The sequence below is a fragment of the Mesocricetus auratus genome, unplaced genomic scaffold, assembly GCF_017639785.1.
Source record: "Mesocricetus auratus isolate SY011 unplaced genomic scaffold, BCM_Maur_2.0 Super-Scaffold_100027, whole genome shotgun sequence".
In the NCBI taxonomy this organism is placed as follows: Eukaryota; Metazoa; Chordata; class Mammalia; order Rodentia; family Cricetidae; genus Mesocricetus; species Mesocricetus auratus.
The window spans coordinates 21,847,208-21,859,656 of NW_024429208.1; the positions used below are offsets into that span (position 1 = coordinate 21,847,208).

Genomic DNA, 12,449 nt, shown 5'->3' on the forward strand with positions numbered 1-12,449 from the left:
TCAAATGTCTAGGAGGAAGAAAGGAAACGACAAGAGGAAATGGAACGCCAGCGTCAAGAAAGAAGATACATTTTGCCGGATGAACCAGCCATAATTGTACATCCAAACTGGGCTGCAAAAAGTGGCAAATTTGATTGCAGCATCATGTCTTTGAGTGTCCTTTTGGATTACAGATTGGAAGATAACAAAGAGCATTCATTTGAGGTAATGTTAAAGTTTAAATTAGGACTGACTTCTTTAATTTATTAAATCACTTGAGTGTTTCTTTGATTGTTCCCATTGTTTGTGTGTTTTTGGTCACCATTATTACAAGAAAGTAAATTTGTCCTCTTAGGTCTCTAATAGATGAAATAGATTAACTCTTGCTGTTTGATTCCTGTGGTGTGGTTTTGTCCTTTTTTTTGTTTTTGTTTTTTGCTGTAAATTAACAAATTAGATCTAAATTTATTCTTTGTTTTTCATTTTGTTTTTTGGAGACCATTTCTAGTAGCTCTAGCTGACCTTGAAGTTGTTTTGTAGCCCAGACTCTTGAACTCCTGGTCATCTTGCCTCTGTCCTCTATGCTGCAGTACAGGCCTGGGCTCCTGTGACTGCCATTCTTGAGAGGTAGTGTGTTCCTTTATCAGAAGATAGATACCTAGTTGTCTTTTGTTCTACTTTTTATTCGTGTGGTTGTTTTGTCACTGTGTATGTTTGTGCATGACAGGTGTGCCTGGTTCCTATAAAGGCCAGAAAAGGGTGCAGATCACCTGGATCTGGAGTTACAGATGTTTAGAAATCACCATATAGGTGCTGGGAATCAAACCGAGCTCCTGGAAGAGCAGCCCCTGGTTGTTTTTCTTGAAAATTGTGTAATGTATTGTTTTCTTTAGAATTAAAATATCATTTAATGGATTTGAAAATTTTGTGACTGGTTAGATTGTAAGAGAAAGTAAGTGATACTATCTTTGAACTTGAGTATGTGTTCTCTCTTGTCTGTCTCTGTCTCTCATCTTTCTCTCTCAACAGGATCTTACTACATAGCTCTATCTGGCCAGGAACTTGCAGAGATCCACTTGCCTCCTAAGTGTGCACCACCATGCCCAGTTCCTCTCCATTGGTAGTGCTGAGAATTGAACTTAGGGGCTTATGCATGCTATGCAAATCTCTATCACTGAGCTACTTTTAATAGTCTTACTGAGTTTCCAAATTCAGTTAGGCCTTCAACTCATGATTATTCTGCTTCAGTATCCTTATGGCCTGCAATTACATACATGCAGGCATAACAGTATTTACACTCTGTTTTTTATATGTTTGTTCTGCGTATATGGTTCTGGTTTTTTGTTTGTTTGTGAGATGGTGTCTCATGCAACCCAGTCTGGTCTCAAACTTGCTATATGACTCAGGCTGGATTTGAAGAACTCCTGATCCTCCTCTTTTCCACCTTTGATATGTGGAATCACAGGTATGCAGCACTGTATCCAGCTCTAGTTTTTTTGTTTTGTTTTGTTTTTTGTTTTTTGTTTTTGTTTTTTCGAGACAGGGTTTCTCTGTGGCTTTGGAGGCTGTCCTGGAACTAGCTTTTGTAGACCAGGCTGGTCTCGAACTCACAGAGATCCGCCTGCCTCTGCCTCCCGAGTGCTGGGATTAAAGGCGTGCGCCACCAACGCCCGGCCCAGCTCTAGTTTTTTAAGACAAAGTTTCATATGATCAAGGATAATGGTCAACTGTTGGTCTTCCCACCTTGCCTCCCAAATGCTGAGTTTACAGGAACAACATACTCCAATGCTTAGCAACATATTAATATATTTAAAACATCTTTTACACAGAGCATGATCACTTGAGCTTGTAATCACAGGATTCAGCAGTCTGAAGCATGAAGAACACAAGTTCAAAGCCAGCTGGATACATAGAAAGGACTTATCTTTAAAAAGAAGCTGGGTAGTGGTAGCCTACACCATTAATGCCAGCACTCGGAGGCAGAAGCAGGTGGATATTTTTGAGTTCAAGGCCAGCATGGTCTACAGAGCAAGTTTCAGGACAGAGAAAACTTGTCTAGAAAATAAAATTCTTTAAAAAATGCTACTCTTTTGAGGATGTTTATTAATATAGATAGTCTCACTGAATGGTCATAGCTAACCTGGAAGTTACAGAGTTTTGCCTGTCTCTCCCTCCCCAGGGCTGGGATTAAAGGCACGAGTAACCACAGCTAGTTCTTTTGAGGATTTTCATAGTCCTTACCTCATTCACTTCCATTTTTATAGTTCTTGATTTCTTCAAAATATTACAGCTCTCTCTTTTTTTTATTTTTTTTATTTTTTGGTTTTATTAGATAGGGCTTCTCTGTATTGTTTTAGAGGCTGTCGGTCCAGCCCGGCCTCAAACTCACATTGATCCGCCTGCCTCTGCCTCCTGAGTGCTGGAATTAAAGGCGTGCGCTACCACCGCCCGGCTATTACAGCTCTCTTATAAATAATAAGTATGGTAAGATAGTGCTTGATAAATGACTGACTGCTGGATTTATTCAGTATTTCTGTTGAATTTGTCTAAATTAATGTTGGTGTCTTTTTATAGGTTTCATTGTTTGCAGAACTTTTCAATGAAATGCTTCAAAGAGATTTTGGAGTCAGAATATACAAATCATTACTCTCTCTTCCTGAAAAAGAGGACAAAAAAGAAAAGGAGAAGAAAATTAAAAAAGATGAGAGAAAAGATAAAAAAGAAGAAAGAGATGATGATACTGATGATCCAAAACCAAAACGGAGAAAATCAGGCGACGATAAAGACAAAAAAGAAGACAGAGATGAGAGGAAGGTCTGTAATTTCCAGGATAGGTAACAAAACTTAGAAATGTTCAGCTCCAGTTCCTAGATGATAGTAGGCCAAACTAGAAGTGTTGAATATTGTGTTGGATATTTGAGCCTGTCTCAAAAAGACCAGAGCCTGGGTATAGGGCTACATACCTGTAATCCTGTATGTCAAAGGAAAAAGGAGAGTCAGCAGTTCAAGTACAGCCTGAGCCACAGAGCAAAGCCTAATTACCTGTAATTAATTTTCTGATTTGTTTTACTCCTTCCTTCTCTTCCTATTTTTTCTCCGTCTACTTATTTTAATGTGTAAATTTTGCCTGTATGTGCATCTATGGTCCATGTGTATGCATGGTGACCTCTAAGTCAGAAGAGAGTGTAGCTCCCCAGAAATTTAAATTAAGTTACAGATGGTTGTGAGCTGCCATGTGGGTGCTGACAGGATTCCCTGGAAGAGCAGTCACTGCTCTGTATGTCTGAGCCAACTCTCTAGCTTTTCTTCTGTTTCTCTCTGTTCTCTTGTCTTTCTTGCTGTGCGCTGGGACCTATTTATTCTCCTGCCTTCACCTTCTAAGTGCTCAGATTACAGCCATGCCCACCTTGCCATCCTTGAATAGGTTATTACTATTATAAGCAATCTGTAATTGGACTTGTTACAAATGCATCCATTTAATGGACTTACATTTGCTTGTCTGTCTTGTCATTATAGTACTTAATTTTAAGACATCTTAAATTATAGAAAGAAGAAAAAAGAAAAGAAGATTCTAAAGATGATGATGAAACTGAAGAAGATAATAATCAAGATGAGTATGACCCAATGGAGGCAGAAGAAGCTGAAGATGAAGAAGATGGTATGCAGTAGATGACCTCAGGGCTGTAAAATGGACTAAACCTTTTCTGCTTTTTGACTTTTTGGAAATTTTCTTATTTTTGTAGGACAGTCTTACTGTATAACTGATTCTGGCCTATGCAGCCCAGGTTGGCTTTGGGTGACACTCTTTGCCTCATTAGTGTGATTACAAGCTGTCTATAAAAATGGCTGTTCTATTTTAATTAATACTTGAATACTTATTGGTGCTTGCAGTTTTTTTCTTTCATCAGTGTTTGTGGCATTGTATTACTTTAAGGACACTTAACTATGGTTCCTGTGGAAGGCAGGATAGCTTTTTGTAGTTGTTTTTCTCCTTTACCATGAGATCTAGGCATTGAATTCAAGTTATCAGGCTTGCAAGCCTAGTGATTTATCCACTGAACCATCTCCTTGGCCCGAGCTGCTTCTCAATCACCCTGAGGTCCTTAAACCTGTCACTTAGTGCTTTTCTATTAGCAACTAGCCAGCAGCTTCAAAAAGCCCATCCCCTTTACATCCTCATTCCTGAAATTTGAGGTCTTTTACTTTCTCACTGAGGCCTATTCTGAAGCCAACCTTATGTAAAATTGCTTAATAGACTTTGCAGTGTGGTCTACAATGTAGCATTATTTAACTTAAGTCTTCCTCCACACTTGTTTATTAGTACTTTAAAAAAATTTTTAGCCAGGCAGTGGTGGTACGTGCCTTTAATCCATCGGGAGGCAGAGGCACCTGCCTGGTCTACAGAGTGAGTTCCAGGATAGCCTCCAAAACAATACAGAGAAACCCTGTCTTGAAAAACAAAACAAAAAAATTTTTAAACTTGCTTATTTTATGTGTCTGAGTATTTTGCCTGCATGTCTGAACCTCATGCATGCCTGGTGCCTCTGGGAGTCAGAAGAGGGTGTTGGATCTCATAAACCTGTAGTTACAGATGATTGTGAACCACCATGTGGGTGCGAGGAATTAAACCTGGGTCCTCTGCAAAAGCAACAAGTTTTTTTAAAAATACTGACCCATTTCATTAGCACAAAAAATTTAAAAATTTGTGTTTGAAATGGTGATTAATTTTATTAGTAATCACAAGGGTAGATAACAAGATATGTTTTAATTCATTAAGGTGATCAAAATTGTTCAGACCTGGTATAGCAGATCTTTAATCCAGCTATTTGGGAGGAGTAAGGCAGGGATATCATGAGTTCAAGGCCATCTTGGACCAGGTAGTAAGTAAGACCCTATATCAGAACTGGTAGTTTACAAAGCATAGGAAAAGCTTCAGTTTAGTCCCCAGAACTGGAAAAATTAAGATACTCTTTTGTAGCTGGGAGGTGGTGGTGCATGCCTTTAATCCCAGCACTCAGGAGCCAGAGGTAGTCGGATCTCTGAGTTTGAGACCAGTCTGGTCTACAGAGTGAGTTCCAGGACAATCAGAAGATACACTGTCTGGAAAAACCAAGAATAAAAAATGTTCTTTTGTATTACTAGGGATTGAAACCTGAGGCCTTACATATAATAGGCAAACATACTACCACTGAGTTATTGCCAGAAAAGTAAGATTTTCCTTTTTCTTTCCTTTTTTTTTTTTTTTTTGAGACAGGGTTTCTCTGTGGCTTTGGAGGCTGTCCTGGCACTAGGACTTGTAGACCAGGCTGGTCTCGAACTCACAGAGATCCGCCTGAGTGCTAGGATTAAAGGTGTGTGCAATCACACTCACCATGTCTTCACCTTAAACTTTTAAGATTTTGTATTACATTGTTTGTGTGCGTGTGCATGTTTAGGTAAGAGGACAGCTTCTAGAAGTCAGTTTCCCCAGGTGGGTCCTGGGATTGAACTGTTTGTTAACCTTAATAGCAAGCACCTCTGCCTGCTGAACAACCTCTGGCCTCCTCTTCAGCTTATTCTTGTGGGCATGCTAGCATGTGAGTGCAGGTGCAAACCTGGAGATCACAGGCCAGCCTTGGATTCTGTTCTTTGCCTCTTACCTGGTTTCAAGACAGTCTTTTTATGTGCCACTGCACACACTAGGCTTACTGGCCAGGAGCTTTCAGGGATTCTCCTCTGCCCACCTCCACCTCACCAGAGTAACAATGCTGTGTCTGGCTTTATGTAGGTCCCAGGGATTCAGACTCAGGTGCTCATGGTTTTTAAGCAAATGCTTTACTCATTGAGCCTTCTCTCTACTCCCAAATTTTCCACTTTTACATGTAAAATTAATCATGTAGTGGTACATACCTTGACTCCTTAGCACTAGGGAGACTGAGACAGGGTGAGAGCTAGTTTGAGGCTAGCTTGTGTAATATAATGGTACCAGAAACAAGGGGGAAATGTCAGGTTTTGCATGTATAAATGGCCTGAGGAGATGGCTCAGTTGCTGAAGTGTTTGATGTATAATAGCGTCCCTGGGGAGGGTTAAGACAGCTGGGTGCCTGGGGCACATGAGCCAGCCTAGCCAAACCAGAGAGACACTGTCTCCATAAGATGAAGAACAGTTGAGGAAAGCACCTGACATTAGCCTCTGACCTCCACATATACAGGACACATGTGCCCACACAAATTCATAAAGACAGAAATCAGTGTGTTTGATTCAATAGAGCAGGGTTTCATTTTCCTGAATTCTTAAAAATTTCATTTTATGTATGAGATGAGTATTTTACTCACATGTATGTCTGTGTATTGTAGGCATCATGTAGCTGAAGTTATGACAATGAACTGCCATGGGAATTTATAAATTTCCTATTGTGTTGTTGTTGCTGTTGTTTTTTGTTTTGTTTTTCTTTTGAGACAGGGTTTCTCTATGTGTCCCTAGTTGTCTTGCAAGTCTTTTTTGTAAACCAGGCTGGCCTCAAACTCATAAGAGATCTTCCTGGCTCTGCTTCCTGAGTGCTAGGATTAGAGGCGTGTGTCAGTACCACTGAGCTTCTTATTTTTTTCTTAACTTTCACTTACAACATCAAAACTATTTGATTTTTAGATACCTGTTATTTCATCTTTTGAAAACTTCTGTAATAGAAATGTAGTTTGGGTTTCTACAACAGTTGAGAATGTATGAGTAAATTTTTTCTTCTTTTACATTTGTTTTACAGATAGGGAAGATGAGGAAATGAACAAACGAGATGACAAAAGAGATGTTAACCGATACTGCAAGGAAAGACCCTCTAAAGATAAGGTGGTGTTTTTTTTGCTGCATTTCTTTTCCTTTAGGATAAGATACTTATAGCATATTCTTTAGAAATTGATTTCTTTACCCTACGTTTACTGACTTTGGGGTATTTGTGTTAATCACAGTTTTCTTTCATATTCATGTATAAAATCCACTCAGTATCTGAAATGAAACAAGAATCTTTTTAAGATTAGTGCTTCCATATAGACAGAGCCTTGATTTCTCATTCTTCCGTGATAGTAAAACCTGTATGCCATATCTTCTGTTCATTCTAGGAAAAAGAGAAGACTCAGATGATCACAGTTAACAGGGATCTACTGATGGCCTTTGTTTATTTTGATCAAAGCCATTGTGGTTACCTTCTTGAAAAGGATTTGGAGGAAATATTATATACTCTTGGATTGCATCTTTCTCGGGCTCAGGTAATGGACCTTATGATTTAAAATAAAAGCAATTTTTATAACTTCTGTTTTCTTTGGATAGAAGCTAAGAGCCTCAATCATGGCTAGACAGGTGTTCTTCCAGGAACATTTTAATAAGGTTATCCTTCCAAAAGCTAAGAAAGTAGAATAAATTAATTTCATTTATCTAATATTGTAAATACTACCTATTTTTCCTGTGGTTTTATGAAAGAGTCTCATTTTGCAGCCCGGACTTGCTTCACCCTTCTGGCAGTCTTGACTCAGCCTCTTAAGTAGTGTTTACAGGCATAAGCCACCAGGTTAGCCTTTTATCTTTCTTTTTAATCTAAGCTTTTTTTTAAGGAACTATCTTTGGAGCCAGCAAGATATCTCAGTGGGTAATGGCTCTTGTTGCCAAACGTGATCCCTAGGACCCATATGATAGGAGAGAGCCACACAATTTGCCTTTTAAAGAAGTTATAGAATATCAGTGGTGGTCCACACCTTTAATCCCAGCACTCGGGAGGCAGAGATAGGTGAATCTCTGTGAGTTCCAGGCCAGCCTGATCTACAGAGCCAGTATTAGAATAGCTAGGGCTGCACAAAGAAACCCTTTCTCAAAAAAACAACAAAACAAAACAAAGCAGTCTTTGGGGCTGGAAAGATGGCTGGGTGGTTAAGAGCATGCCCCACAGTTTCCACCAACACCCAGGTCAGGTGGCTGACAAGTGCCTGTACCTCTAGTTCAGGGTATCCAATGCCTCTTTTATGGCCTGTTCAGTTTCCTACATACATGTGTACACTAATACATATACATAAGAAAATTGGGGTTTGTTTGTTTAATTTGGTTTTGGTTTTTAGAGACAGGGCTTCTTTGTGTAGGTTTGGACTCTGTCCTAGTACTCTAGCTCTGTAGACCAGTCTGGTCTCAAACTCACAGAGATCCGATTGCCTCTGCCTCCCAGGGCTGGGACTAAAGGCGTGCACCACCACCTTTTTGTTATTTAGAATTAAACATCATTATAGTTTAAAGTGAATTGGTGTTTCTATTACACCTTTGATATCAACACCTAGAAGGCTCAGGCAAGAGTATTGTGAGTTCAAGGCCAGCCCGAGATACATAGCAAGACCTTGTCTTAAAAACAAAACAAAACACGATCTGGACAGTGGTGGTATACACCTTTAATCTCAGAACTTGGGAGACAGAGACAGGCAGATCTCTGTGAGGTTCAAGGCCAACCTGGTCTACAAAGTGAGTTCTAGGATAGCAAAGGCTCTACAGAGAAACCCTGTCTCGGGAAAACAACAAAACAAAACACTAGGCTTGTGAAATGTCTCATGGGTTGAGGGTCCTGTCCCCAAGTCTACTGAGTTGAATCTTGGGGACCCATGCAATGGACTGATGAGTGTTACAGCACATATACATGCACACACACATATAAAAAAGAAATACTACCAGGTTTTTAAAAATAATTTAAATGATCAATTTATAGAGAAAATACTTGAAAGTCTAAATGCTCTAAGCTGTAGATAGCTGAGAAAATAATCACAGTTGATGCTTATTATTTTGAAAAGTATAATACAGTTCTAGGAGAAACAAGAAATGTGCTTCAGGGCTGGAGAGATGACTCAGTGGTAAAGACCAGTTACTGTTCTTGGGTTCTCTTCCCACTACCCACATTAGGTGGTGCACAACTGTTGGAACTCCAGTTCCAGAAATTCTGATATGCTCTTCTGACTCCCTTGGACACCTGAAACACACGTAGCTGCACATGCATGTAGGCAAAAGACACAAATCTTTTTTAAAATAAAAATTTCCTACAGTTAGTATATATGGTAGCACACACTTTTACTCCTACCACTGTGGAGGCAGAACTAGGCAAGCAGGTCTACAAGAAAAGAAAAAAGGAAATGTGCTTCAAGCTGGAGATCTAACTCAGTAATAGTGAGGACTCAAGTCTGAATGAGGCTCAGACTTACTACTCCAGTAAAATAGAGTGCTTTCATCTTATTCATTTGTTTTCATTTTACTTTTTATTTGCTTGCATAATAGGTAAAGAAGCTTCTCAATAAAGTAGTACTTCGAGAGTCATGCTTTTATCGGAAATTAACAGATACCTCGAAAGATGAAGAAAGCCATGAAGAGTCAGAGTCACTGCAGGAAGATATGCTAGGTTGGATACATTAAAATTTGGGACCTTCTTTTGTTCTGATTTGCTTTGCTTTTGCCTTAAATTTTTCAGATAAGTTTTGTCTCTGTAGTTTGTTCGTCCTGGTCTTGAGCTTAGGATTCTCCTGCCTTAGCCTCCTGAGAACTGAAATTACAAGCAGACACTAGACACTGGCCAAATCTTGCTCTTTGTTTGTTTCTTTGTTTGTTTTGTTTTCTAACTGCATTATTCATAAGTTGCTAAAGAAAAATGTTTTATATTCTAGGAAACAGATTATTACTTCCAACACCAATAGTAAAACAGGAATCAAAAGATGGAGAAGAAAACGTAGGACTTATCGTGTACAATGGTGCGATGGTAGATGTTGGAAGTCTCTTACAAAAATTGGAAAAGAGCGAAAAAGTAAGAGCTGAGGTAGAACAGAAGCTCCAGTTACTAGAAGAAAAAACAGGTGAGATTATCACTGGGTGTGCTGGTGCTCTTAAAGTACTTACGTGGTCCAGTGCGTTTGTACTGTCTAGGCAACAATCAGAGCTTTAATTGTGTGTGTTTAATTGTGTGTGGGCGATCATGAGTCAAGGGGGTTGGGGAGATCCAAGCCCTTGGAGCTTGAGTTACAGGCAGTCATGAGTCATCTATCCTAATGTGGGTGACAGTAGCTCTGGCCCCCTGCAACAGCAACGTGTATTCTTACTGCTGAGCCATCTTGTCAGTGTCTGACTTTGTTTTCATTATTTTTGTTGCTTAGGTTTGTAAGAATCTTGGCTTGTATGTTAGATTTTTGAGGCAAGCTCTTAACTGTGTAACCTCCCAAGTTCTGGAGTATAGGCATGAGACACATACCCAGCCCTTTTTGATCTTTTTAACTTCTTCTAGAACCACATAATTTTCTGCCATTTTCTGTTTTCTCTAAATAGTCATCAAAAATGGTACCTGAGCCAGGCTCTCAGGAGACAGGCCGGTGGATTTCTGTGAGTTGGAAAAATAGTCTACATAACAAATTCCAGGCCAGCTAGAACAGCTACAAAGTGAGACAATGTCTCAAAACAAACCAAAAGGAACCTGAAATTAGAAGTAACACTATTTAAAACTGTTGATAATTTGTTTCTTTTTTCTTTCTCTTGTTTTGAGACAAGGTCTGGCTTTGTAACCTAGTGTGTTATGGAAGTCACTAAGTTGGCCTCAGATTCTGCAGTCCCTGTTTGGCAGCTGTGTGAGGGCTTGATACTACAGCTGTGTGCAAGCATACCTGGTTTGTGTTGTACTTTACAACTAATGAAAGTAGCTTAACTTTTATAAACATTACTTGTTTGTTGCAGTATTGAATCAGGACCTCGTGCAATTTAAGTAAATTTCCTCAAGTTGAGCTATATTCCTAAGTCTTTATTTGTATTTTAACTTGAGACAAAGTCAAAGTAAGTTGCCCACACTGAGCTTGAAATCATTCTGTGGCCAATGCAGACTATAAACTTCTTGCCTTGGCCTCCTGAATAGCTAGGATTATAGGCCTTTATCACCAAGTCTAGCTGCTTTTGAGTTTTATGGCTCAATTTTTTTTTTTTATTATATGGTGCATGTGCCTGCCCATATACATACATGCACCATGGCACACCTGTGGAGGTCAGAGGACAACTTGTGAAAGTGAGTTTTTTCTTTGTACCATTTTGGAATCAAAATGGTTTATTTTGAATTTTTTTTTAACAGATGAAGATGGAAAAACTATATTAAACTTGGAGAATTCTAACAAAAGCCTCTCTGGTGAACTCAGAGAGGTCAAAAAAGACCTTGGTCAGTTACAAGAAAACTTGAAGGTTTCAGAAAACATGAATTTGCAATTTGAAAACCAACTGACGAAAACACTTAGAAACTTATCCACAGTTATGGACGATATCCACACTGTCCTCAAAAAGGTTAGCTACTTTGTCTTTTCTATGTTTTCATGGTTTGTTTAACCTTTGAAATCTCTGTCATCTTCAGTGTTATAGTCTTTATAGCTGTTCTAGAAACAATTAGTTATAATATTCCCAGCATTCCATTCCAGCCTTCCAGAAACTATTAAAAAGTAATCCCAAAGTAACTATTTTCCTTCAAACTTACATACAGTATATAAATGATTTACATGTATATATTTACTAGACTAGTAAAATCATACTTTGTTCTTATCTTATAGGATAACATAAAGAATGAAGACAGAGATCAGAAATCCAAGGAGAATGGATCAAGTGTATGATAAAATGCTTTTGGTGATGAAGAGTGGTGTTACATAATGTACTATATAAAAATCATGATACAGGAATGTGTGAAGGCAATGCATGTTTGATTTTAGTAGTATAAACCTATATGTTAGTTAAAATGATGTATAAAGTTTTATGAATGTGAGTCTGCTTTTGAAAATTGCCTGTAATTTCTAGCATTCAAATTAAATATTCACTGACTGGAAGAATTTTGCATTGCAAAATCTTTTAGGATGAACTTTGTTATAGTTTTAACCCCAATAAAGTTCATCAGTTTAATTGACAGTAACATTTAATTATTAAATGTCTTTTATTGAAATATGTAGAAAAAACTTGCTTTTATTTATAGAATTATTGTTAGTTTTATAGTTCATTTTTAGTTTTGGTATAAATCATAAAAAGCATGCTACTTAATTTTTGAAACTTTTTTGAACTAAATATTTTCATTCTTTAAATTCTTTTGTTAAGAACTTAATTCATGGACTGGGCCTATAGTGGTATATTCCGCAAATGGCAAGATTTTGAGTTGGTAGGCCAGATTGGACTACATAATGAGATCTAGTCTCAGAAACAATCCAATTCATCCAAAAGGCACTGTATCTAAAATCCACAATTAAGAAAGCGTTATAGAGCTAGCATTGTGCTTAGAGTTTACATAAATTGCTAGTGTTGATGGTACTATTATACACTCAATTGTTTTACTTGCCCTGAACACTTCTTTTTTAATTTTGAGAGTTAAGAAAAAAGCAGTGGACATCAAATGTACAGTTTAGTAAGAAGCCAGTAGATTGTCAGTATGATTGATGCCTTAAGTTAAGTCATTAATTAAAAATATTTTTTTAATTAA

At 38.2% G+C, this 12,449-nt stretch overlaps 1 protein-coding gene across 3 annotated transcripts in view; it reads left to right on the forward strand.

Moving 5' to 3' along the window:
* The window catches only part of Ccar1 (cell division cycle and apoptosis regulator 1), a 46,990-nt gene extending 34,541 nt beyond the window's left edge, over positions 1-12,449 (forward strand). For all 3 annotated transcript variants that reach the window (XM_040732577.1, XM_040732579.1, XM_040732578.1), the window contains 9 exons: positions 13-204; positions 2,554-2,793; positions 3,526-3,637; positions 6,720-6,802; positions 7,072-7,218; positions 9,251-9,371; positions 9,634-9,819; positions 11,073-11,278; positions 11,539-12,449. In XM_040732577.1, the coding sequence (XP_040588511.1) occupies positions 13-204; positions 2,554-2,793; positions 3,526-3,637; positions 6,720-6,802; positions 7,072-7,218; positions 9,251-9,371; positions 9,634-9,819; positions 11,073-11,278; positions 11,539-11,598 (1,347 nt within the window). In that variant the 3' untranslated portion in view covers positions 11,599-12,449. The remainder of the gene's footprint in view (positions 1-12; positions 205-2,553; positions 2,794-3,525; positions 3,638-6,719; positions 6,803-7,071; positions 7,219-9,250; positions 9,372-9,633; positions 9,820-11,072; positions 11,279-11,538) is intronic.